Below are 27,368 nucleotides of genomic sequence, written 5' to 3'. Positions count from 1 at the left end.
GGAAATAAATATTGAAAATTAAGATTTGGGCCAGGCGCAGTGGCTCACGCCTGTAATTCCAGCACTTTGGGAAGCCGAGGCAGCTGCATCACGAGGTCAGGAGTTTGAAACCAGCCTAGCCAACATAGTGAAATGTCATCCCTACTAAAAATACAAAAATTAGCTGGGCATGGTGGTGGGCACCTGTAGTCCCAGCTACTCGGAAGGCTGAGGCAGGAGAATCGCTTGAACCCAAGAGGTGGAGGTTGCAGTGAGCTGAGATGACACCACTGCACTCCAGCCTGGTGACAGAGTGAGACTCCATCTAAAAAAAAAGAAAAAGAAGATTCTTCTATGTATTAATATATAATATGTATTAATAATACAATTTTCCTCTGAAGGCTACAAATGGAAAGTTAGACACGCAGTATCTGAGACAAAATAAGCATATCTAGATACAGCTGGAACTCTTGATTTATGTTAAGCTTACATAGGCCATATTTGTTGAGAATGCCCATGAGTGGCATTCTAGCTGTATGTGCATAAAGTACAGACAGGACTCAGCATACATGCCTTTCCCCCAGTAACCCTCTCCTATGTTACAATAAGAACATACAAAATGTACACCTTTGCTAAATACATGGGACTTGTATAAGTGCCACTTCACATATATTCGGTCAAGGGAAAGATAAAATTCCTTACTAATGTGCCCTAGAGTTATCCTGTTTCACATAATACAGCATTTGGACTCAACACTGGCCAAGAGTGCCTAGATGAGGAATCTACCAATGATAGCACACACAGGATCTTGCTTGTCTTGACAGCACAGAAGAGCATTGGGATACACCTGCTGAACATAATTGGAATTGTAAGAAAAATAATACCTGATGTGAAAGGTTTTATGTTCAAACTGGATTCCAGTGTATAACAGAAATAACCTCTGACCCCTCTAACAGTATGACTAATTTTTCTTAACCTTTAGGTTTTAATTTTTCTTTTTTTCCTTTTTTAGGCCAACAGTGCACCCTAGAGAAAATGTGAGTTATTTTCTCTTCTAGCAGTTAAGAAAACAGACTCCAGTGCCAGATGGCCTGACTTCTAATCCTAGCTTTGCTTTTCCTAGTTGTGTGACCTCCAAAGCACCCAAAATCTGTGGCCCAGTTGCCTGTAAAATGAGGACAGAAACTACTTCATGGGATTGTGAAAGAAATTAATCTACAACAGGTGCCTGGTACATAGTGCCACTTGATCATTATTGTTATTGTTATACATAAATGAAATTTTTGAAAAACACAAATTCCAACTAAAAAACCTCAACCATATTCTGGCAATTATTTACTTATTTATCTGTATCTACCTCTAGACTGTACTCTGGCTTCCCAACATGTTGTTATGGGATTTACTCATCTTTTATACCCAGAGCTTCACAACGTGCAAAGTGCAGATATATATGCCAGCCCTGTACAACAGTGGATTCTAAGGTCCTTGCTTACTAAAATCTTAAATACCAGCGTGGGAGAAGACTGACTCTTGAACTAAATCTGTTCAAACAATGTTCAAAACAAAGCTCACAAACCAATAAAAGAAAAAAAAAGAAAAAGCAGGTGCAAGACTCTGAAAACATACCATGCTGAATTTCGTGTACATAGTAAGCAAGGACAATAAAATGCATTATGAAAATAGGATTTTTTAAGGCAACTGAATATTTACCACAGCCATTTTTTTTTTTTTTTTTTTTTTTTTTTTGAGACAGAGTCTCCCTCTGTAGATCAGGCTAGAGTGCAGTGGCGCGATCTCGGCTTACTGCTACCTCCGCCTCCCGGGTCCCAGTTCAAGCAGTTCTCCTGCCTCAGTCTCCCGAGTTTTGTTTTGTTTTGTTTTGTTTTAATTGTAAAAATAAGCCAATCCCTTTCTTCCTAGTGAAGTGGGAGAAACGGTTTACACTGTCCGACCAGAAACACTTCCGTTCTCTGGGACTCCTGCTAGGGGGCGCCGCTAGATTCCATCCTATTTCTCCGATACAAGTATCAGGTACCTCACCCCTACCTTTAGATTTGGTGATAATTCCCTTAAAAATAGAATGACGAATAATCTACCCCATCCTTTTCTCACAGTAGCAACCAAATTCCAGCCAAGGGCAAAAAAAAAAAATTACTTTTTAATGTAGCTTAGTGTTTGGAACTTGATGATGTGTAGTCAGGCAAACCTGTATTTGGTCTCCGCTGGATCAGTCACTGGCTGTGTAATTTTACAGAACTCTCATCACCTGCAAATCTGGGGGGAAATGCGGGCGCGCACAGAGAGCGTTTCTGGCAAAGACGGCCTTTAAGCTTTTCTTCACTAAGCGTGCGGCTCTCCAGTGAAACAGCAGCTAGCTCTGGAAGGGACCCTGCACGGTGTCGATGACATCACTTCCGGGCGCCAGGTTCGGGTTTTCTCCTGCAGCAATAAGGGCAGTCGACAGTCTTTACTAGGGAAAGGAGACAAGTGCTGGCTACTACCGCCCAAGAGGAAGGTGGGTGAAATTGCTCACTCTTCACCCCACTGACGCTTTTGCGCATCTGGAAAAGCGGTTCCAGTTTGCGCCCTTCGCCGCCTTAGAGCCTACCGGAGACCAGCGCTACCCAAGTCACGTGGGTTCACACTGCAGCTTTCTTGGCCCGAAAGGGTAGTGCTTCGCACAATCCTCCCTGTCCAGATTTTGTTAATGCAAATCTAATTCCTCCACGTTGTGTCTGTCTGGGCTGCACTTGCCGCAACTGCCCTCTGCAAATAGGTCGCTCATCTCTAATCCCTGGGATGCCCTGTGTCCCTTTAGTGTGGTGGAGAAAGAACCTGCTTTAACACCCAGAAAGTTTTATAACGGATGATATGGGGGCATGAAATTAGGTACTTCGCAGTGTGAAAATACTACTGTGCTTTAGTGATGGGCTGCTATTATTTTGGGGGAAAAGGATTTGGGAAGATCCTTGTTATGACAAAACCTATAGCAAAAAGTGGAGATTTAATTTCAAAGATTGTAATTAAGGATAAAATAGGTGTTAGGTTGCAGTTGGTAAGTGTGTGTGTGTTTATGTTAACTCTTGTTTTTGAACCAAATGATCCAGTTTTATTTTGAAAGGTGTTTTTAGGAAATAGAATACATTAACAGTATTTTTATCTGTTCCATCTGCCTTTGTTGTTTGATTCTTGTTAGAAAAATCCATATTTTGTCTTAATTTTAGCTGTCAGAAAATAAATAGCACTTTTCAGAGGACTCTATCGTACTGTATATTAGCTGTCGTACTGTATATTATCGTACTGTATATTAGCTGTCTTAATAATAAGTCTTTTGGTAGGAACAGCATGCAAGTAATAATACTAAAAAATTTTATATCTGACCCGTTTTCCCCCTTGGAGAATATTATATTCATTCATAATATTATTTATATTCACATGTTGCTATAGCCTTTACAAAATTTTGGTGAGTTTTTACAAACTGTCCTGTAATTCTATAAAACTATATATTGAAAAATAAGCTGGCTAATGTCAGATGCAAATAATAAGTTGTTTCTGTAATTGTGTTTCAGGAATTATCTATAGAGTAAGTATGCTAATCTTGAATAAGACAGCAGGAGTTTTTTTTAAACCATCAAAAAGGAAAGTTTATGAATTTTTAAGAAGTTTTAATTTTCATCCTGGAACACAATTTCTTCACAAAATAGTATTGGGAATTGAAACCAGTTGTGATGATACAGCAGCTGCTGTGGTGGATGAAACTGGAAATGTGTTGGGAGAAGCAATACATTCCCAAACTGAAGTTCATTTAAAGTAAGTAGACATTATCTTAGTCATTTCCACTTTTTTGGAAAAAGTAAAATCATTCTTTTGTATTTGTCATATATAAAAGTTTTCAGGAGCTGCTGTCTTATTCCTTTTTGCAAACACTTTTAATAACTGCTATTTAGAAAACCTCAAACACCTCATCTTGGCTTTTAAGGGTCTTCACAATAAGGTCCCAACCTTAACTAATCCTGTTGCCAAAAGATACCGAGCTCATTCCCAGCTTCAGTATTTATCGATGATTTTCCTTCAGTAATGCATTCCTTCTTTTCTCCACTTCTATGTTTCATGGTCTCAGCTGAAGTCCTAGGAAAACTGTGTTAGTCATTGAAAAAAAAAATCCTGTTCATATTTATACATATAAGTTGTGTTAGTACTTAAATAAATAATAATACACTGTTGTATTAAAGCATAGAATGGTGCAAGGATTGTAAACTAAGATGTTTGTGGAGGGCCACCAGGCAGGTTACCACAATAAATGGACAAGATAAAAAGTGGAAAATGTCTGGAGGAAGTCACCACGCAGCTCTAGCCAGTTGTCATGCGGGAATGCAGGACCTGTGTTATTAGATTATTATAGTTTTCAAGAGAAAATGGAAATCCAGATTTTGTGTGTGTGTGTAAGACAGAGTCTCACTCTGTCACCAGGCTGGAGTGCAGTGGCATGATCTCAGCTCACTGCAACCTCCGGCTCCCGCGTTCAAGCGATTCCCATCTCAGCCTCCCAAGTAGCTGGGACTACCTGCGCGCATCACCACGCCCAGCTAATTTTTTGTATTTTAGTAGACACAGGGTTTCACCATGTTGGCCATGATGGTCTCGATCTCCTGACCTCGTGATCCACCTGCCTCAGCCTCCCAAAGTGTGGGGATTACAGGCGTGAGCCACTGCGCCTGGCCGGAAATCCAGATTTTTAATGTTGTATTTCCAGATTTTTAAAATTAGTAGCTAATTTAAAATATATTAAAATACTCTACAGATGAGTATGCCTTTAAGCTATCAATTGACAACATCTGAATAGTGAAAAAGCCTGGTATTTTGGAATGACAGTCCTGTATTTGAATCCTGAATTAAGCACTTGGTATTGGCTCTGTAACTGTAGGCAAGTTCCATATCCTCTCTGATTCTGTTTTCACATCAGTAAAATAGGAAAATTGGCTGGGCGCAGTGGCTCACGCCTGTAATCCCAGCACTTTGGGAGGCCAAGGCGGGCGATCACGAGGTCAGGAGATTGAGACCATCCTGGCTAACATGGTGAAGCCCCGTCTCTACTAAAAATACAAAAAAAAAATTAGTCGGGCGTGGTGGTAGGCGCCTGTAGTCCCAGCTACTCAGGAGGCTGAGGCAGGAGAATGGCATGAACCCGGGAGGCGGAGCTTGCAGTGAGCCGAGATCACACCACTGGACTTCAGCCTGGGTGACAGAGGGAGACTCCGTCTCAAAAAATAATAATAAGTAAATAAAATAACATCTGCCTTATAGAATTACGGGAGGGTGGCGTTAGAAATGATATATGTAAAGAGGCAGATTAAGCCTCAAACAATAACTATGTGAAAGGGACTGTGTTGGATATTAGTAAGGCACTGTGAAGTACTGCAAAGTCCTTGGTTTCAGGAAGCTTAACTCGATTATGGAGACATGATGTCTAGACCTACAAGGAGAATTAATAGTGCAAGGCAGCATAAGGTAAAACAAGTGGTGCAGACAGTAACTAGTATTACCGTGCCTTCACAGTCCTTTCAGTTTTTCCTGAGTGCACTGAACTTTTGAACATGTAAAAGTTAATGGCACAGAAAGGACTACCCTGACCACTTTATCTAAATTAGGTACTCCCATCCTGTTTATTCTGTATCATCATATCCTGCATGTTTTCTTTGTAATATTTTCACAATTTATACATTTGCTTGTGTATGTATAATCGCAGTAGAGTCTAAGTGCCATGGTGACAGGGGCCATGTCTATATTAATCACTATGCTATACCTAGTGCCCAACACAATGTTTGACACATCACAGGTGTTCAGTGGCCTTTCGTTAGGCCTTCAGTGAATAGAGATGGAAAGAATATTATAAACTGGCTGTGTTAGTTCATTCTTGCATTGCTATAAAGAAATACCTGAGACTGGGTAATTTATAAAGAAAAGAGGTTTAATTGGTTCACGTTTCCACAGGCTGTGTAGGAAACATGGCAGCATCTGCTTCTGGAGAGGCCCCAGGGAGCTTTTACTCATGAGGGAAGGCAAAGTGGGAGTAGGCATCTTACATGGCAGGAGCAGGACCGAAAGACAGGGGTGAGGTGCTACACACTTTTTTTTTTTTTCTTTTGAGATGGAGTTTCACTCTTGTTGCCCAGGCCAGAGTGCAATGGTGTGATCTCGGCTCACCACAACCTCTGCCTCCTGGATTCAAGCGATTCTCCCCGCTCAGCCTCCGGGTAGCTGGGATTATAGGCATGCTCCACCATGACCGGCTAATTTTGTATTTTTAGTAGAGATGGGGTTTCTCTGTGTTGGTCAGGTTGGTCTCGAACTCCCGACCTCAAGTGATCCACCCTCCTAGGCCTCCCAAAGTCCTGGGATTACAGGCGTGAACCACCGCGCCTGGCCCACACTTTTAAACAACCAGATCTCATGAGAACTCATTGACTATGGTGACACAGTACCAAGGGGAAAATATGCCCCCATGATGTAGTTGCCTCCCACCAGGCCCCATCTCCAACACTGGGAATTACCATTCTACATGAGATTTGGGCAGGGACACAGATTCAAACCGTATCACTAAGTGAGCATTGTCAGCAAAGGCAAAGAAGTGAGAAGTACTGGACATTCAGTTTAGCTAGACCATAGGTCACTTAAGGAGACTACCGGGCAAATAGGCTTCAGTGATACCATTCACCTGGCGCATCAGCATTTTTTGAATACCTATAGCTGCCAGGCAATACTTGGGGCATTGGGGGTGCAAATATAAATGAGACATATGACCCTTGCCTTTGAACAGCTCACCATATAAGTGGGTTAGAGTGTAGGCTTATATTCTGGTTCAGCCATGTACTACCTTTGATACTGTGCACAATTTTTTGTGCCTCAGTTTCCTTATCTGTTAAATGATAATAATTACCACTAATTCAAATTAGTGTTGTGAATATTAAGTGTGAATTCCTTTAAAGCTTTTGGGGCATTCTTGATGAATAGCAACGGCTGAATACAAGCTAGCTATTAGTAACAATAGTAGTTCTACTACTACTATCAGTAAAAGTGAAGAAGACAGTAAGCAGACCATTGTGAAACAGAATGGAAAGTGCAGTAATAGAGGATTACTTGGCAGGAGGAGTCCCTTTTTCCAAGCCAGAAACCTGAAGGACATCCTTGACTTCTCCCTCACCATTCCACATCCAAATCAGTCATTCATAGTAAATCCATCTCCCAAATATTTTTTGCAACTTTCCTCTGCTTTCTCACTGATTGAGTTCAATCCTTTATTGTCTTTTGCATAGACTCTTGGCTATAGCTTCAAGCCTCAGTGGTTTCCCTGCCTCTTTATTAGCTTTGTTCCCTAATCCACACTCCATACTGTCTACAAATCATAGTAAGACAAAAATACATTGTTATTATTAATTCTTTGAGAATAAAGCCATGTTCTTATTTGGCCCTAGTGTTTAGCATAATCCCTGGAAGATAAAATACACAGAAAAGGCATAGAAAGGAAAGAAGGGAGGCAAGACAGAGAAGGAAGGAATGAGTGGCAGGGAGATAATTTAGATTTGATGCCTCCCAAATTCTACGAAACTAAAGGTTTTGAGTAGGGGAATAACAGGAGTAGCACTGTGCTTTAGAGTATTCTCTGGCAGCAATATAGGATGGACTTTAAGGATCAAAGGACGTAGTTAGGAAAGTACAATTAGAAGACTGTTGAATAAATAGACTGAGATGAGGGCTTTTGAGACTTGGCAGTGGGAGTGGTGATAAACTTAAATGGGGAGAGTGAAGGAGAGAAAGGAAGTAAAGATAAACTTTGAAACCCAAGGGTTATCTGATGCCACTAACAAAGATGAGGAATATAAGAGAAAAAGTAGCTTTGAAGAATTAAGGAAAATTATATTACAATGTGGATGTGTTGAAATCAGATCATTTCATTTATATCCCCCTCATTGCCTGAAACAATATTTTAATTACTCAGCAAATATTCATTGAATGCACTTACTGAGGATTTTCATTTCTACACATAGAACTAGTAGGTCTTGCAACATCAAATATTTGAAGATGATTTTTTTTGAAACTAGCAGGGCAATTTGCAGACTCTATTTTATTGCTCTAGTTCTCATATTGTAAATCAATCACATGGTAGCAAATTTGTTGCTAGCAAATTTGTCTCTTAGTTCTTTACACTTGACATCTGGAGTGGCTATCCACCATCCTACATGGACCAAAAATCCAAATTACCAACTCTGAGCACCAGATTCCCAAACTGTATTTCAGGATTGCAAGCCATCTGCTGTCCTGCTGTGACCTCAATTGGAATGTGTTTTAAAATAAACTCATCTTCTTTATAAAACTGTCTTCATGTTTGTCTTTTAGAATTTATTTTCTCCCAGTCATTCCAGCTGAATAGCTGAACAAACTTTGATGCCTTAGTCCCCCTGTCCCCTTATATTCAATTCAATTAGTTATTACAGTTCCTAAGGTTCTCTGTCCCTTTCTTTCCATTTCCACAATCACCCAGTTTAAGATATAATCATTTTACACAAATACTTTCACAGTAATCTCTCTTAAATTCTTCTGTCAGCAAGGAAATTAATTTTCCTTAAATACAATTTTTTCCTGTCCTTCCCATGCTCAAAACTTGTCTGGAATGCTTTGCAAGATTATTTTGGTGATTTCATTTGTCAGCAAACAAATCCATGGGATTTTGTTGTGCATAAGTTGAAAAAGTCAGAAACATTATCCCCTTAATTACTGCTTACTGAGTTTTAACCATAGTGTGCTATGTTGGAAGGCACACAATTAGAAAATATTTGACTTAGCTATGTAATGATTAACTTGAAGACATGCCTTTAACTGTAATATATTATCAGTTTTCCTCATTTTTACAATCTTAAAACTACAAAAAGCTGTCTTTCTTTCAGAACAGGTGGGATTGTTCCTGCAGTAGCTCAACAGCTTCACAGAGACAATATTCAACGAATAGTACAAGAAGCTCTTTCTGCCAGTAGAATCTCACCAAGTGACCTCTCAGCAATTGCAACTACCATAAAACCAGGACTTGCTTTAAGCCTGGGAGTGGGCTTATCATTTAGCTTACAGCTGGTAGGACAGTTAAAAAAGCCATTCATTCCCATTCATCATATGGAGGCTCATGCACTTACTATTAGGTTGACCAATAAAGTAGAATTTCCTTTTTTAGTTCTTTTGATTTCTGGAGGTCACTGTCTGTTGGCATTAGTTCAAGGAGTTTCAGATTTTCTGCTTCTTGGAAAGTCTTTGGACATAGCACCAGGTGACATGCTTGACAAGGTAATTATTTAAGAATTAATTTCTCCATTCTTTTTTGTTACGTTGTCCATTTCAACTAAGTAGCAATCGATGTGCTACCACCATTCACCTAAATATTTCTGAATGATATCTTAATAAACTGAAAAAAATTCACAATGGTAAGAAAAAATACAAAGAGTAGTACACAATTGTATAATTCTTAGCCTTTCCTAATAAAATGTTAAGAGGTTCATATCTGTACATAAAAGCTGAAATAGTTTGCAGATACAGTTATGTATTTTGTCAAATAATATATGTGAAAGAACGTGCTTTGTAAACTAACATACTGCAAAAAAGGTAAAATAAGAGAACATATATAGATTAACATGACATTAAAGATGCAATGCACAGAATTAAATCACAATTGCTGACACCATAGACAGGTAGGGTTTTTTCCCCCCTGCCCTTTGTTTTAGAATACTACAGAGGCTACTGCCATATATATAAAAACACTGCTTTCCACAGTGAAATAATAGGAAGAAAGTATAGGACAAGTTCTTATTATTGACATTCATCATTAAGCAGTCATTGTCAACTTCAAGCCTATTTTCCAACCCCAATAGAAGAGCAAACGTAGATGGGGCAGTGATTGGCCTCTTATTGTTCGGATCATCATAAGGAGCAGAGTTGTCTGCTTACCTGAATATCAGCTGTAGTCTATATTTGCCAAAGTATAGCATGTTTTATTCATTCAGGGGGGTTTTGTTTTGTTAGTAATTTTCAATTCATTTCCTTTGCATCTTTTCGTTTCAAAGTATTTAATTTTATGACTCTAAAAAAATATAATTTTTTGATAGGTGGCAAGAAGACTTTCTTTAATAAAACATCCAGAGTGCTCCACCATGAGTGGTGGGAAAGCCATAGAACATTTGGCCAAACAAGGAAATAGATTTCATTTTGACATCAAACCTCCCTTGCATCATGCTAAAAACTGTGATTTTTCTTTTACTGGACTTCAACAAGTTACTAATAAAAGAATAATGAAAAAGGAAAAAGAGGAAGGTATATTTCTAATTAGTAAAGTTGAACAGATAAATGTTCCTGGATTGTGCCTAAAAATGCCTGCTCATTTCTGCAGGTATTGAGGAGGGGCAAGTCCTGTCTTCAGCTGCAGACATTGCTGCCACAGTACAGCACACAATGGCATGTCATATTGTGAAAAGAACACATCGGGCTATTCTGTTTTGTAAGCAGAGAGACTTGTTACCTCAAAATAATGCAGTACTGGTAAGTTTTATCTCATTTTAGAGTAATAGTTACACTTTGCAATATGTTACTTTTTTCCCAAGACCTTGACCTGGTGTTTAGGATGAACAGATCTTTATGCCCTATGCTAGCCCTGACAGTATGAAATTATGCAGGATAGAAAAGACTAACAGCCATTTCTTGTACTAGTTTGGCAGCTTCATGGGACATCTGTATAGCTTCTATGGCTCATAAGTCTAAGATCGCCTCCTCTTGTTGGATTTAAAAGAGGGCTTACAATAAAGAAAGTAAATGCAGTAACTGCTATCACTATTTTTAGAAAAATAGATGGATTTCCTTCATCCTTTGATGAAATTCCTTTGTTTGTTTGTTTTTTAATAAGCCAGTCAAATTTAGCAGTGGGAGGTGGTATACCAACTTTCGTGACACTAATGTTGATAAATCCACTATATTGTACCAGCTGAAATCCCTTTAATTGTGTTTAAAAGCCTTGAGACAAACATCCTGTTTAACTGTAGCTTAAACTTTATTCATTTAAAAATTATAAACTAAAGTGGGAAAATGTTTAAATGGTGGTAATTCATAGATGGAATTTTACTTGGATATCAAAGAATAATTTTTTCAGAGTTATGTAGTAAAATGCACAAAATATTTAATAAAAAAATTCAGAGTCTAAAATGGTGTTCTATGATTGTGATTATATTAAATAAATATTTAGATGAAAGGTTGGAAGAAAATATACAAAAATGCTAGTAATGTTTGTATGCTATTAGAATTGTAATTTTTTTCTTTCCAAATTTTTATTATATAGATATATCATTTGCCCATTACCAATCTCAAAATGGGATAGTTTATTATTGTATAATGCTGATATTTTCCCCAGGTTTAATTAGCAGCTTGGTTCCTATCCATATATGATAGTTATTTTGGTTTTCTCAACTCCTTCAGGTTGCATCTGGTGGTGTTGCAAGTAACTTCTATGTCCGCAGAGCTCTGGAAATTTTAACAAACGCAACACAGTGCACTTTGTTGTGTCCTCCTCCCAGACTGTGCACTGATAATGGCATTATGATTGCATGGTAGGCCACAGGATATATGTGCTTCACTCATAACTATGTAAATATTAATTGCCGTTTTATCATACTAAACCTTCTTCCTTCAGATCTTGGAGCTATTGATTTTATTTTAATGATTCTTATTTAGGAACGGTATTGAAAGACTACGTGCTGGCTTGGGCATTTTACATGACATAGAAGGCATCCGCTATGAACCAAAGTATGTGATATCATTCATGATCTTTATGCAAGTTACATTACTTAAGACAAAGCCTGGATTTTGCCTTTATATATGAGGTTTTCATTGACATTCTGGTGGTACTTGAAGGAAAGTTACATAAATTTCTTTTATGAACCTAGTTAAGGTTGATACCATATGAGAAATATTTTTGCTATAGTATCAAATTATAAAAATCTTGACAAGTTTAGGTGAGTTAGAAACAGGTCATGAATAAGGGTGATGAATTCCCTCCTTTGGAACTAGAATGTAAACTGTGTCCATGGCCTGGACTTTGGCAATGTCAGGTACATCTCAGAACCAGCAAGTATGCTGGGAAATTTAAGGAAAACATGCAGAAAGCATTCAGGTGTGAGAGTGGGTTGTGATTATGCTTTCACACAGGCAGCTGAGAATTGGCCAAAAGATAGCTGTTTCCTGCAAGCCTTATTTCCTCTCCCAAATCAAAGTTCCAGTGAATAGCACAGCTTTTTCTTTTACTTTTTTTTTTTTTTTCTTTTAAAGAGTCTCACTCTGTCACCCAGGCTAGAGTGCAGTGGTGCATTCTCAGCTTACTGCAACCTCTGCTTCCCGCATTCAAGTGACTGTCATGCCTCAGCCTCCTGAGTAGCTGTGATTATAGGTTCACACAGCTGTGCCCAGCTAATTTTTTGTATTTTTAGTTTTTGGGTTTTGCCATGTTGGCCAGGCTGGTCTCAAACTCCAGGCCTCAAGTGATCCACCCACCTCAGCCTCCCAAAATGCTGGGATGAGAGGTGTGAGCCACCATTGCCTGGCTGGTTTTTCAAATTACTATCAAATTCTGTTATAAGTTAATTCTGGAATAGTAAAAGACAATTATTTTCATAATCTAACATAATTATATTTTGAACACTGTTTCATCTGATGTTTTAACTTGTCAGCACTGGCCAGGCACAGTGGCTCATGCCTGTAATCCCAGCACTTTGGGAGGCTGAGGCGGGCAGATCACCTGAAGTTAGGAGTTCAAGACCAGCCTGGCCAACATGGTGAAACCCCATCTCTACTGAAAATACGAAAATTAGCCAGGTGTAGTGGCAGGCGCCTGTAATCGCAGCTACTCGGGAGGCTGAGGCAGGAGAATTGCTTGAATCCTCAAGGCGGAGGTTGCAGTAAGCCAAAGTCACGCCACTGCACTCCAGCCTGGGTGACAGAGCGAGACTCCATCTCAAAAAAAAAAAAAAAAGAAACACACACACACACAACTGTGAGCATTATATTCCGTAACTTGACAGTTGTGCTATACATGAATTACATGTATGCTGATCATGAATGAACTGAATTGAGTTAGTAGTACTGGAAGGCATCCCTTTGATACCTTGTCTCAGATAGAGTATATCCTCTGATTCAGTTGTGTCACCTTGTGGCAGTGTTGAGGCTGGAGATGATGGCTTTTTCCAGGTTGGGATTCAGTCAAAGCAAAGCCTTATCTTGGACAACATGGTAGAAAAGCAGAAATCTGAAGCAAAAATTAGTTACTGAGGAAGAACAGAAAAAGACAGCAGGAACTAAGACCTCTTTGGCTAGTAATGGCAAAGGATGGTAGAAAAGGGGCAAGGCAGCTTTTGAAACTTCAGAGAAGAACCTATAGAAACCTAGGACATTTCTAAAATGTGAATGGACACAGGTTTGACTTTAGCTGTATGGCAAAAATGTTTTTACCTTTTTAGCTTTGTAGAGAATTATAAGACATTTTTCATTATTTTTATATTTCATTTTATGTTTTTAACTTATTTACAGTATTTGAGAGCAGTAAAACTGTTTCTTTCAAGAACATCTCAAAAGTTAGACTTCTTATTTTTTTTTTTTTTTTTTTTTTTTTTTTGAGACGGAGTCTCGCTCTGCCGCCCAGGCTGGAGTGCAGTGGCCGGATCTCAGCTCACTGCAAGCTCCGCCTCCCGGGTTCCCGCCATTCTCCTGTCTCAGCCTCCCGAGTAGCTGGGACTACAGGCGCCCGCCACCTCGCCCGGCTAGTTTTTTGTATTTTTTAGTAGAGACGGGGTTTCACCGTGTTAGCCAGGATGGTCTCGATCTCCTGACCTCGTGATCCGCCCGTCTCGGCCTCCCAAAGTGCTGGGATTACAGGCTTGAGCCACCGCGCCCGGCAAAAGTTAGACTTCTTATTGAGACTAGCTTTCATTATCCTGACTTGAGGTCCCGGTATATTTGTAAGTATTTAAGAATCATCACCACATATGAAGAATTAAACATTTGATATTTATATTGTCATAATTCTAAGCAAATAGTCTGCAGAACTAGTGATGGATCATGAAGCAAATAAATAATATGATTTGTCTGCTTATGATGTAGATGTCCTCTTGGAGTAGACATATCAAAAGAAGTTGGAGAAGCTGCCATAAAAGTACCACAATTAAAAATGGAGATATGATTTCTGCTGTTCAAACAGTCCCTAAAGGTAGCGTTAATGTTAAAATTAAGTTTTTATTATTTTGTGTATCAAATTGTAGAAGATATATAATATTAATTATTCATCAAGACTTTCTTATTTTCTTTTTATGTTTGATGTTTTACCTGCTCTTCTGAGATACTGTACTGTATTAAAGCCTTAAAGGGAACATAGTTGTTTTTTTTTTTTTAATTATTAAAAACCAAAATAAAACATCTTTTGAGAAAGGAATGTATTGATGTTGGCAGGTAGAAAGAAAAACTTTAGAAGAAGCACAGTAATTTTGCTGAATTCTGGCCCTGTATCATCCAGGCCTAGGACTTTCCCCTACTTCCTCAAATCAGGATAGGAGAAGCTACTTTTTAACTCCTACTGAAACAAGAACCTGACTTTATAATGAGAGAGCAGTTTTGGTTTTTTTTTTAATCATTATTATTTTTTGGAGATAATCTCCCTCTGTCACCCAGGCTGGAGTGCAGTGGTGTGATCTCGGCTTACTGCATGCAACCTCTACTCTGGGTTCAAGTAATTCTCCTGCCTCAGCCTCCTGAGTAGCTGGGACTACAGGAGCCCACCACCACGCCTGGCTAATTTTTTGTATTTTCAGTAGAGATAGGGTTTCACCATGTTGCCCAAGGTGGTCTTGAACTCCTGAGCTCAGGCAATCCGCCTGCCTCTGCCTCCCAAAGTGCTGGGATTACACATGTGCATGAGAAAGCAATTTTAGATCAAAGTCATGTCAAAGCAGACATTTCCAAATCAAGACAAAAGCTGAGTTTCTCAACATAATATATTATTAATTTTAAGAGTTCATGATTAGGTATCCTCTCTGGAGTAAACGATGTCTATGCATTTTTAAAAATTCATATAATTTGAGGTTTTACAATTTTGACATGTAAGTAATCCCTCAAGTATGTATTGTACGCTTTAGTTGTCCATATACTTTCACATCAGTTATTTGAGAAATTGTATATAATCAGATGGAAATAAATGAGGGAGTTTTTTTGGATAATTTTTTTTAATCCAAACTTTGTACTGCAAATATCGTAAGATTATCACTGTTTTTCTGTCTTGATTAAAGTAACTAAGTGTACAATTCTTTGAATATAACCCTCTATATCTGGAGACCTTTCTCATACATAATTTTTTATTTTTATTTTTCTAGGCAGCATCTTGCTATGTTGCCCAGGCTGGACTAGAACTCCTAGGCTCGTGTAATCCTCCAACTTCAGCCTCCAGGGCCTGACTTCTCACACATCCTTTAAAAAAAAAACAAAAACCGTGGAGTAATAAAAATAATCTTTTTTTTTTTTTGAGACAGAGTCTCACTTTGTTGTCCAGGCTGGAATGCAATGACTCGATCTTGGCTCACTGCAACCTCCGTCTGCCAAGTTCAAGCAATTCTCCTGCCTCAGCCTCCCGAGTAGCTGGGACTACAGGCAAGCACCACCATGCCCAGCTCATTTTTTGTATTTTTAGTAGAGATGGAGTTTCACCATGCTGGCCAGGCTGGTCTCGAACTCCTGACCACGTGATCCACCCGCCTCGGCCTCCCAAAGTGCTGGGATTACAGGCGTGAGCCACCATGCCCGGCCAATAAAAATAATCTTTATGGGGGGGATTTATAGGAGAAGTATACATTTTAGGAGTGGTAGGATGGTCTGGCTAGGCCAAGATACTCAGGAAATATCTGGAATTGAATGCAAAGGAACTCTGATAACCGGAAAATAGTCCTAAAATATAGTCTTGAGCCTACCTGAAACCAGTTTCAGAGCTCAAAAGTTGCTCTCTAAAGGCTTTTTAAAATATCTACAGAAGCTTAATATTTCCATTGTTATGAATTCTTATCCTTAATGGTGCTGGATAACACAATTTATTACTTGAATATGTATCCCTTTTTAGTATAAAATAGACCATTTCCCTCCGCATTTCCTATATTTTAGTCAATCCACCAGAAAGTTGTGACTCAGCACCATTAAGATAATTTAGAATTAAATATGGAGATTAAAGACGTCTCTTATTTTTCAGTGGTTAAGAACACAGGCTTTGCATGATAGCTCATCCTAGTGCTTTGGGAGGCCAAGGGAGGAGGATCACTTGAGGCCAGGAATTTGGGACCAGCCTGGGCAACACAGCAGAGACCTCAGCCTCCTGAGTAGCTAGGGCTACAGGTCTGTACCACCACACTCAGCATAACAGAGACCGAGGACCTGTAGCCCTAGCCACTCAGGAGGCTGAGGTGGGATGATTGCTTTGAACCTAGGAGTTATAGGCTACAGTGAGCTATGATTGCACTGTTGCCCTCCAGCCTGGGTAATAGAGCAAGACTCTGTCTCAAACAGACAAACAAATAAATAATCATTCATTCACCCACTCACTCACTCACTGACTTTGGACTCTGGCACATAGAAAGCCCTAAGTACATAATCGGGGAAAATAGCTGCTAATTAATATATACTTTCAATGCTTACTGCAGCCCAGGTAGAGAATGGATTACAGCAAGACCCTCAGACTGTATGAAGGCAATTCAGCAAGTGGATGGAGAAAAGGGGAGCTTTAAAGTAAACAGTGAAGCCAGGCGCAGTGGCTCACACCTGTAATCCCAGCACTTTGGGAGGCCAAGGCAGGCAGATCGCCTGATGTCAGGAGTTCAAGACCAGCCTGGCCAACATGGTGAAACCTCATCTCTACTAAAAATACAAAAATTAGCCAGGCGTGGTGGCAGGCACCTGTAATCCCAGCTACTCAAGAGGCTGAGGCAGAATTGCCTGAACCCAGGAGGCGGAGTGAGCTGAGATCTTGCCACTGCACTCCAGCCTGGGTGACAGAGCGAGATTCCATCTCAAAAAAATAAATAAGTAAGTAAAATAAAGTACACGGTGAAGCCAGATGTTTGTATCATATTTGTCTGCAGCTGTAAAATAGGAGAAGCAGACATTGCTGTTTGAGCAAAGACATCATATGGTTCTAAGCCACAAAGACTATTACCTTTTCCAGTTGCAAACCAAAGATACTCTATAAATAGGGAGAATGAGCAACACTGTTAGCTACAAAAGCCATACTTATGTACTTGATGGGCAATGATTTCGGATTTTATTTTTAAATAAAACTTTTTTCCCTTGTAAAAAATTTTTATTTTTTATTTATTTATTTTTTTTGAGACAGGGTCTCACTCTCGGACCTCGGCTGGTAGCAAGAGATCTGCAGTAGCAAGATCACAACTCACTGCAACCCTGACTTCCTGAACTCAAGCAATCCTCCTGCCTTGGCCTCTTGAATAGCTGGGACTACAGGTGTGCATATCCATGCCCAGCCAACTTTATTTCTATTTTTTGTAGAGACAGGCTCTTGCCATGTTGCCCGAACTGGTCCTGAACTGCTGAGTTCAAGTGATCCTCCCACCTTGGCCTCCAGAAGTGCTGGGATTACAGGTGTGAGCCACCATGCCTAGCCAAAATATTTCTTAAGTATACATTTTGGGTCTTAGAAGACTTATACATTTGTAATATTTATTACTAAATATCTCACAGTATTATAATAAATGGTACCATGTGAGCTACTTTGAATCAGGCCTCTTGCACACCAATTTAAAAATGTTAACTCTTGATATATACACTAGTTATACCACTCATGTCAGTCGATAAATTTTAAGGTTTAAGTGCAGGCCTTCTTTTACAGAAATCCTACTTATTATTTGAAACCATAACTCTGACCTGATATTAAATTCCCGTAGACATGCTAAGGGAAAGTCTGTTTAGTATTGAGATCAAGAACTTCCATTCAAAAAGATTATTCAGTTACATTATTTGCATATTACCATTATTAAAAATAAAAAAAATTTTAAAAGATGGCTCAGGAATCCTTTCATGCTAAAATGTTTTATTAGCCTTCTGCTGGCTCTGGGTTGGCTTTCTGGACATGTTTCCCAAGTTGGTTCAAACACACTATTCTTGGTCTTGATACATTTGTGATATCTGATGTAATTGTAGATGAAAAAGAAAAAATATTATGGGAATCCTTGGACTTTTTTGTTGCTTTGAAGAGTCCCATGAAGTTAGTTACAGGAGGTAATAAAGTCAAAGAATCTCTTGGTTGAATTTTAGGTTTTAATTTTCTTCGGTGATCCTTCCCTAAAAATTAGCCACAATTAAATGTCTCTCCTGAGAGCCCTAGGTATAGTCTCATTACTTCTAGTTCTATGTAGTTCTATTTTCTTTACATAACTAAAACATACTAAAAGAACAGATCAGTAGCTTGCTAGCTTGTTTTGTTAAGTTAGCACCAATAAAAGAACAAATACTACTTTAAACATAATTATGTAAAATAAAGAATATTTTAGCACCAAAAGAAAGTGTAAAAGGCATTATCTCAAAATGATGGACTTGACATTGAATGAAATTAATTTTACCAGAAACGTGTTACCTTGTCCTTATTTTTTCTTATGTTACCACAAACCTGTGAAAACTTCATCAGCTCATGACTGATAAACAGATTGTTGTTTAGAAACCATTGTTAAAGTGAAGAAAGAGTGAACTGATTTTATTCTTTTGTGTAAATTACTCTTACATTCAAGAAGCTATATAAAAAATGGATGCTCTTCTACTCATGATATTCTATATATATTTCTATATCGCCTCCCCACATACCTAGCTTCCCTCATATACTTGCTGAATACATGAAATTGTTTCCTCTCCTTTTACTGTCGTTTTAAATTCTCTCCCTTTCTGTTTATGACTCTAGCAAACTGATCTTGACTTCTGAATGTTTCTATCCTTGATTTTCGTAATAGGACAACATATCAAGTAAGACTGATTTTGGTCCTACATGAAAAGGCACTAAGCATGTATGTGAAATTAATAAGTAATTTATATTCCCTATTACATATCTAATAGGAAGGGATAAATAATATGAAATCTGGACTCTGATCTCTGCAGATCTAATCCATTCAAGTGTAATGTACCAACTATGTACAAAACTATATAGAGTATCAATGGAAAAAATGTGGTCTCTGCCCCGAGAATTCAGATAGGTAAGTTGTATATAAAACAGCAATAGCAGGATCATAATTTAAGTCATATTTACAGGTCGTTTAAATAATGACTTATTTCTATGCGTGGTTTGAGAAAAGCAAAATAAGACAGGACTCACTTTCAAGTGATACTGGTAGGGAAGGCCTTACAGAAAATGATTAACATGGACTTATAATTAGGAAGATATTTTAGGTAGACATAATTACAAAAGAAAAGTATGCAGGTAAACTTTTTGGGGGGGGTACCTTCTACTTTTTTTTTTTTTTTTGAGATGGAGTCTCACTCTGTCACCCAGGTCAGAGTGTAGTTCGATCTCAGCTGACTGCAGCCTCTGCCTCCCAGGTTCAAGTGATTCTCCTGCCTCAACCTCCCAAGTAGCTGGGATTACAGGCATGCACCACCATGCCTGGCTAATTTTTACTATTATTATTATTAGTAGTAGTAGTAGTAGTAGAGATGGGGTTTCACCATATTGGCTAGGCTGATCTTGAACTCCTGACCTCAAGTGATCTACCTGCCTCGGCCTCCCAAAGTGCTGGGATTACAGGCATGAGCCACTGTGCTCAGCCTACATTTTGAATTTTTAGAGATGGAATACAGAATTATAAAGTGTCTAGGCTAGAAGGTACTTCATAGATTAAAAAAAAAAAAAATCAATTACCTTTTTTAAAGATAGGAATTATGGATGGTCCTCCATTCTTCTCCAGACTAAAAGGAAAACATTTTTGTCATTATTAAAATAAATGAAGACCTAATGCACCCAGAAAAAATATATGAAGAAATATATGAAGACTTACGGTACCAGGTTTAATGCCTGATGGCCTAACTCATACATGTTCCTCCACTAACTCTGCATGTTACCTGTAAGTATTTTATATTCAGTCACTCATTTACTCACTTATTTACTCCAAACATTTGGAACATTAAATCTTCTTGAAGTGATGAGGGAAAGTGTTACAGAAGAAGAGACACTTCAGCTGGGTTTTGAAGAAGATAGGTCTGAGAAAGGGGTATGTTTTTCTAATTCCCACAAAGTCATCACATGGGCTAGCCGTGGGAGTGACTGTGTAAAATACTACTTACATTATTTAATTCCTCGAACCAATGAAAATTATTTAGAATGATCAATTACAACAGTTATAATTTAGGTTCGCTGGCTTATCATAAAATTAGGTCACCCATTTTAGACTTTCAGCTTTTCAAAGAATTAAAGTGGCTCCAAAGGTGTACTCATCATTCTCTGTACTTAAAATTGATGTAGAATCTATGTTTGTACATGGATCCTATTCGGATGCATTATTGGATCCTATTCTCTTCCATTATCATAGAGTTAACATATCTTGTGTAGTTCTATTTCCTATGTATGAATATCACTACTTGGAAAGAAGACTTGTAATTCAGCTACATTTGCAGAAGAGGAAACATACCCATAGTAAAGAGATTCTCCTCTCCTCCCCTTTTGTGGGGACTTAAGTTCATGATGAAACCACAACATGAGATGAAATCCTCTGAATAAATTCCTGGCAAACTTCACTGTAACTCTAACCACTAAGTCTAAATTTAGCCCTGTTTCCACCCTGGGAATTTGGCCTAGCTTTGGATCTGGTCCAGAAGACCCATTTGATGCTAAGGTCGGGGTGGTGATCTTGTCTTAGAACTCTCAATGTATCCCTAGTCTGCTAAAAAAATGACTTCTTGAATCAGATGTTGTGGTAACCAGTCTCCCCAAAACTTTCTAAAATGTGAATAATCTTGGCCAGAGAGGATCTCCAAGATCTAGGTGTATTCTTGTCTGCACCCACAACTCTGGTGCTGAGTTGGAATTAAAACAGGTTTTGGCAATGGTCATTTAGAATGAAGTTTATCATCTGCTATACAGGAGATATGTTCATATCAAGAATAGTTCCTCTTGTTGGATCTTACTAAACCTCATTAAAGTCTCCTCTCAATGATTTCACTACTGCAACTTCTAACATAGGACCATACCTTAAGGAAGGAAGTCCCACCAGTGTTTGTTGCATTTGAAATTCCTTTAAAAATGCTGGGTTAATACTTGCATCTCTGCTGATATTATTTTTTATGCGAATGAACTGATTAGGTTTATTCCTGCATTCTTTGAATAGGATGCGGAAAGCATTTGCATTGTATGTTAAGTAGCCCAGAGCACAGGAACAAGCTGCGCGAACCTAAATGAAGAAACAATTCTTTCTTAACCAGTGGGCTTTGTTCTTAAAATATCTTAGTGTTCTAATTAGCTACTTCATAGGAAAGTCTCTGTGAGGGAGGGAACAAGTGTAAGCAAATATGTATGCAAACAAGTGGCAATGTATAGCTGGAAGCTTAACTGCCATATTTTTACAGAGTTGTTCTCAATCTTCACTGCATTTTAGAACCACCTGGAGTGTTTAAAATAAATAAATAAATAAATAAAGCCCACCAACTAAATCAGAATCCTTTCAGGGTAGAATCTGGGTGCGCGCGCGTGTGCGTGTGTGTGTCTGTGTGAGGTAATTCTAATGTGCCACCAAAGAAAGAATCTTTGAGTTTGAACTAAGGCAGTGGAGTGCAACCCTGACAATGCATTGGCATCACTCGTATATCTTTGACAATTATGCCTGGGTTCCATCCCTAGAAACTCTTATTTAATTATTTTGTTTACAGTTCTCAAAGGAGTAGGAGCAGACACTTTGGAGAATAGCTAAGTGGTACACATAGGAAAGCTGAACTCTTGGTAACAGAAATCTTAGAGAAAGCAACTCATTTATTTATTTATTTATTACTTATAAAAAAAATTTTTTTTTAAACATTCAGATGTTACAAAAGCAACTCACTTTTCCACTGGCATAAACAAAGAAAGAAGCACAAGTATCAGGCCACAGGACTCTAGAAAAAATAGTTCTTTGAAGAAAATACCCTCTGTCTATGACCCATAGGTTGGTCATATGATTAATTAAAGTATGCTCCTGGCCAGTTGTAGGGAATATGATAGTAGCATAAAAAGTTTCATAGAATGAACATATTGGTCTTTATGTTGGCATCTGGTTGCTCTGTATGCTCATATGTCTTCTACATCTTGAACACTGGACCTGTAGTTCAGCTGCTGGGAACTTGTTTGAAATGCAAATTCTAGGGCCCACCTCAAATGTGTTGGCTCAGAAACTCTAGGAATGGGGCCAAGCAATATAATAGGCCCTCCAAGTGATTCTGATATACCCTAAAGGTGCAGTAAAACTGCTTTAGACCTTAGTGGAAGAGAGTAGGAGAACACTCAGAGGCAAGCCACTGCTGTGACCAGCATGGCCTCTTTTCACACACCCTTACTTCTAACCCTGCTTGACATATAAGGAAAACTATCCTATGGATTCCATTTTCATTCATTTCAAATCATAGAAATAACTTAAATCAGAGTCACCAGTTTTCGTTAGATACCTAGCAAAGATTTTAATTATAAATTTCTTTGTCATCAACGTACTTATAGATTGACTCTTAATTCCAGGATTAAGATGATCTATTTTGTAGGGTTTTGTTTTTGTTTTCTAAATCAGAAACTAATTTGAAAAGGTAGTTCTTTTTAAATCTTTAATTACAGTTGTTTTATACTGCTTTTGTGATTAAAATCCTAGTTTTAAGTCTTAGGGTTAAAACAAATATATATTTTTATAGGAATTAAAATTGTGGATGGCAGATATGTATGACTAATTAGTATTAGAAAAGTCATGTAACTTTGAGTTAGTAACAAGAACTATATTATGTATATAACACAGTCATGTAATTTTGAGTTAGTAATAAGAACTATGTAACAGTCAATCAGCGGAAAAATTAGTCCACAGAAAGAGAGGTAAACTATATTTTTAGCATATTTAATTTTAGAATTAGTTTTTGCTTGTTTTTACCTCTTCTGTTCCTGAGTACAAATGATAGCAGAGCCGTTGGATTGTTCCTAATGTGGTAAATGCTTCTGGGATACCAGCTCTAGAATGAGCCAGGCTTGCTATTAAATTCCCTATAAATTAAACAAGAAAAATGCTTGTTATTTAACTGATATAAACATAATACTTTCATTAATTGCACATAGCACTGAAAAAGGTTTGTGTCACAAGACATCTCTGTCAATGAAGCAGCACTGAGAAAAAGCATGCATATGTAAATATAGAATAAACTCCCCAAAATTACACTTTGGTTTTCTGTCACAAATAGTATAAGTTAAATAGGCTTATGTAAGGGCGGAAAAATTTCAAAATTAGAAGTTTCCTTTCTCCCATATCTTCAGAATATATTTTGTTTTGAAGTTTTTAGGGTTTTAAAAATAACTATGAACATAATGATTTAATTATCATAAGAAAATTATCATAAGAAAAGTTACGGGCGTGGTGGCTCACGCCTGTAATCCCAGCCCTTTGGAAGGCTGAGGTGGGCAGATCACGTGAGTTCGGGAGTTCGAGACCAGCCTGACCAACATGGAGAAACCCCATCTCTACTAAAAATACAAAAATTAGCCGGGCGTGGTGGTACATGCCTGTAATCCCAGCTACTCGGGAGGCTGAGGCAGGAGAATCACTTGTACCTGGGAGGCAGAGGTTGCGGTGAGCAGAGATCATGCCATTGTACTCCAGCCTAGGCAACAAGAGTGAAACTCTGTCTCCAAAAAAAAAAAAATTAATATGTCCTTTTTGCAGTTGAAATGGCTTTGAGTTAAGCCTTATTAATACTTTAAATCAAGCAATATTAAATATAAAATAATAAAGTGTCCCAATAATTAAATGTGCAGCTAGCAACTGAATATTTTATTTATATTTGTTTGAAGATAAAAATGTATTTTCATATTTGTATGTGGAGTATGTGGATACTTTATTGAGATATGACGCGAGTTTTTGTTCTCCTTATATTTTTGTCTGGCCTCTATTATAAGCCAAGAAATTCCTTGTGTTTATTGCCTCAGAATGGGGAAAATTGGGTTGTATCTTCTAAAGCAAAAATTGTCTAAAGGTAAGCTCTATTTAAAGTTAAAAAGACCCTTTAAAGATGGGAAGTTAGAAATGGAAACACACAAAGGGAGCAGCTAAGAAAGAGAACTAAGGTTTATAGTTCTCAAAGGAGTAGGAGGAACTCTGAGTAGAGAATAGCTAAGTAGTATACATAGGAAAACTGAATTCTTGGTAACAGAAATCACAGTTTCCTAAAAACTTCTGCGCCTTTGGAGCCTCCTCTGGGAACCATGTCAACTTGACACCAAGCACATCAGCTATTTTACAGTATACCTGAGGCCTGAATATCAGGCTTTGCCTGAGATACCCTGGACATGCATATGACTGGTTGTGGAGTGCAGAGAAAGTCCATTAATTTCTGAGATTCATTTCTCCTCATCCTGGAGAAATTAATTTAATATTTGAAAGCTAATGTAATATGGCATTTATTTCCTATAAGAGTTTGTGGAGGCCAGGTGTGGTGGCTCGTACCTGTAATCCCAGCACTTTGGGAGGCCGAGGTGGGCGGATCATGAGGTCAAGAGATCAAGACCATGAAACCCATCTCTACTACAAATACAAAAATTAACTGGCCTTGGTGGTGCACGCTTGTAGTCCCAGCTACTTGGGAGGCTGAGGCAGGAGAATCGCTTGAATCTGGGAGGCAGAAGTTACAGTGAGCCAAGGTTGCACCACTGCACTCCAGCCTGGCAACAGAGCGAGACTCAGTCTCAAAAAAAAAAAAAAAAAAAAAAAATTGTGGAGTGTAAACCCACTACAGTTGTTTTTCAGAGTCACAGAATTACTGTAACATTGAATTAATAATGTTATTTAGATTAAAACATATTTAATAATTTCTTTAAACTTTTTTTCTAGCTAGTTTCCATCAGAAAGTTTTCATTGCTTCATTTTTCCTTCCTTGCCATGCTAATAAACTTCATAAAAATAGAATCCTATGGCATCAAGTGAAGTTTCCTTTAGTGATCCATTTTAATTAAAAAACAAATACTTATTTGTTTATATTGGTAGTAGTCACTGCATATTACTCATTCTGACCCTGCCTTATGTTACTTTAAGAGTGGTATAACAAGTCAATTAAATATTACTGATCACCTATTTGTGATTTGTTGGGTTAGGTCTGCCGTAGACGCAGTTACACAATAGCATTAAATGTGTTGAGAATGCTATGGGACCATCTTGCTTTGCTTTGTTGCACAGCGATGTAAAGAACTTCTCAGTATTAGCAAAATGTGCACAACTGGACAAAAGGAAACCAAACAGAGGTATATCTGTGTAAATCTGCCACCACTATTATAAATCAGTTTTTTGATTTTGCTGTTGGTAGTTCATAGTTGAATTCACATTTATATCCTGGAAAAAAAGTTGAAGGTTTGAAAAAGTAATTAGGAAAGCAAAAAGTCTGTGTTCAGAGTTACTCAGCTTCTATTTGGGGTACAGAGTAGACATCCATTGTTTCGTGTAGACTTGCTGTGGAGTTCCATGTAGATAAACGTAAGTTCATTCTTTAAACTTGTGGCAGATATCAGGTGTATTATTTTATTATTATTCAGAGTACCATAAACTGTTTTCGAAAATAGTTTTATGTGGCCAAAATTAACTTCTAGTCATTTCTTACCTGTCAAGACAATAGTAGAAGTCTGAACTGAATACAGACTATCAACTAAAATAGTAACACCTCTTGCAGACAAAGTAATATGGTCCACATCTCTAATGACTTTAGCCAATACAACAATCTGAAAACAGAAAAGAAGCAGAGAATCTTTAAACATTTTCTACTCAGCTTCTCTAATTACACGTTTGTAATTTTTTATGTTTTTTTATTCTTTTGATACTTCTTAGAAGGGTAAAGGGAGTGTTCAGAGGATTCAATAGAAGCAGCATGTGGTGGTGGGGAGAGTTAAGAGTATTTGTCCCTGTCTGGTCATAGCAGTGATCATAGGGGGTACTATTATTCTTCCTACAATGTTTGCAACTTTTGCACTCTTTCAATATGGGTTCATAGAAAACACTTCTCTTAAAGGGCACAGGATAGAAAATGAAGAGAGAGAATAAAACTTCCCAGATACATACAGTTGTTACTAGGTTGAAGGATCAGTGTGATCAACTAAAGATTTGCAGTTAGAAAACCTGTCTTGGATGCTAACATGTTTTTCTACCTGTTTCCTTTTAATATGGGGGTGATGAAAATAGTACTACCTGATTGTCAACCTTACAGGCTTGTTATAAACATCAGATGAGGTATAAAGGCATCAGTAACTGTCTTGTAACTTGTAAAATTCTATATTAATGAAGAAATCCTCAAGATAATGGAGTTTTTATGAGGTAGAAGGGGCTTATGTGCAAAATACTAAATTTTTACAAATAAGTAAACATTTTTCTGGGTCTCCAAATCATTGTAATTTTCAAGTTTTCACAAAATGACATATTTACTAATTTGAGGTGTTAATTAATCTCAATTTTATACCTGAAATGCTGCCATTGCCTTCTCAGTTTCAACTATTGATTCAAGAAAAGGTTCAAAAATAGATATGGTCATTATTCCACTTTCCAATATTAAGTATTGTTGAAAGCGATTATTGAAGGCAAAAAGTGTTAATGCATAGCCTGCTCTTAAGCAAATATCCTAAAAATAGGAGAAACATGCATTATAATGAACTTCATTTATCATGTTACTCAACATAATAGACTTTGAATTCTTGCTCATTAAAATATATTGCATTCTTATCACTGGGAGTAAAATACGACATTACTAGGGAAAAGAGATAACAGAGTTGCTCCAGAATGTTATAACTTTCAACATTTCAAAGTACAGTTGATAAATCAAAACTTCCCTTGTATAGCATGTTATCTATTGCATTCCGTACATTGTTGGGTATTCCATATCATCTCTTAAATTCATTTGTAAAATTCCTTGTACTATATTTTAAGGAAGAATAGGAGAAAAATAATGTATTCTGAAGAATCACATTTTAACATTCTGAGGCTAGGCAAACAGCAAAAGCTAGTTTCTTCTGTAGAATTAGTCTGCTTGCCAGAGATATATAAGTATGGTAGACCTTCCAGAAAGATTCAAAAGATAAAATCTTACTACTAAATCTTATT

General features: G+C 37.8%; 2 protein-coding genes across 21 annotated transcripts in view; one reads left to right on the top strand and one right to left on the bottom strand.

The window, feature by feature from the left end:
• Positions 1 to 1,798: 1,798 nt before the first annotated feature.
• Positions 1,799 to 17,817, top strand: OSGEPL1 (O-sialoglycoprotein endopeptidase like 1). Of its 5 annotated transcripts, none has more exons than XR_004176597.1 (9): positions 1,800 to 2,010; positions 2,234 to 2,494; positions 3,549 to 3,789; positions 8,922 to 9,309; positions 10,125 to 10,329; positions 10,406 to 10,554; positions 11,482 to 11,612; positions 14,155 to 14,260; positions 17,417 to 17,817. XR_004176597.1 is itself a non-coding variant. In XM_009182591.4 (9 exons), exons 2-8 carry the CDS (start codon positions 3,569 to 3,571, stop codon positions 14,231 to 14,233), a joined length of 1,245 nt encoding a protein of 414 aa, XP_009180855.1. In that variant the 5' UTR covers positions 1,803 to 2,494; positions 3,549 to 3,568; the 3' UTR covers positions 14,234 to 14,260; positions 17,417 to 17,817. The 5 variants fall into 5 exon arrangements, 3 of the variants coding, with proteins under 3 accessions (XP_009180858.1, XP_009180855.1, XP_017802203.1); XM_009182591.4 differs by adding an exon at positions 11,737 to 11,808 and having other exon boundaries at positions 1,803 to 2,494; XM_017946714.3 differs by adding an exon at positions 11,737 to 11,808 and having other exon boundaries at positions 1,803 to 3,789.
• The window catches only part of ANKAR (ankyrin and armadillo repeat containing), an 83,160-nt gene continuing 63,176 nt past the window's right edge, over positions 7,385 to 27,368 (bottom strand). For 5 of the 16 annotated variants that reach the window (XM_021923790.2, XM_021923795.2, XM_021923791.2 and 2 more), the window contains 6 exons: positions 26,731 to 26,889; positions 25,882 to 25,999; positions 23,175 to 23,284; positions 21,268 to 21,467; positions 19,943 to 19,989; positions 18,114 to 18,381 (listed from right to left, as the gene is read on the bottom strand). In XM_021923790.2, coding sequence (XP_021779482.1) covers positions 18,134 to 18,381; positions 19,943 to 19,989; positions 21,268 to 21,467; positions 23,175 to 23,284; positions 25,882 to 25,999; positions 26,731 to 26,889 — 882 coding nt within the window. In that variant the 3' untranslated portion in view covers positions 18,114 to 18,133. Of the gene's footprint in view, positions 9,428 to 12,999; positions 13,304 to 15,488; positions 15,511 to 18,094; positions 18,382 to 19,942; positions 19,990 to 21,267; positions 21,468 to 23,174; positions 23,285 to 25,881; positions 26,000 to 26,730; positions 26,890 to 27,368 lie in introns of those variants that run through there. The other 11 variants (XR_002516194.2, XM_021923794.2, XM_021923798.2 and 8 more) reach the window with 11 other exon arrangements.

Source organism: Papio anubis, chromosome 10, assembly GCF_008728515.1.
Source record: "Papio anubis isolate 15944 chromosome 10, Panubis1.0, whole genome shotgun sequence".
Lineage (NCBI taxonomy): Eukaryota > Metazoa > Chordata > Mammalia > Primates > Cercopithecidae > Papio > Papio anubis.
Note: the sequence above shows the minus strand (reverse complement) of the source record. Positions and strands in the feature narration are given on the sequence as shown.

Excerpts from the sequence above, each read along its gene's own strand:
- OSGEPL1 (XM_017946714.3), top strand. The coding sequence starts at position 3,512 with ATGCAAATAATAAGTTGTTTCTGTAATTGTGTTTCAGGAATTATCTAT. Across the intron at positions 3,790-8,921 it reads CAAACTGAAGTTCATTTAAA|AACAGGTGGGATTGTTCCTG; the intron begins GTAAGTAGACAT and ends TCTTTCTTTCAG. Across the intron at positions 9,310-10,124 it reads CAGGTGACATGCTTGACAAG|GTGGCAAGAAGACTTTCTTT; the intron begins GTAATTATTTAA and ends ATTTTTTGATAG.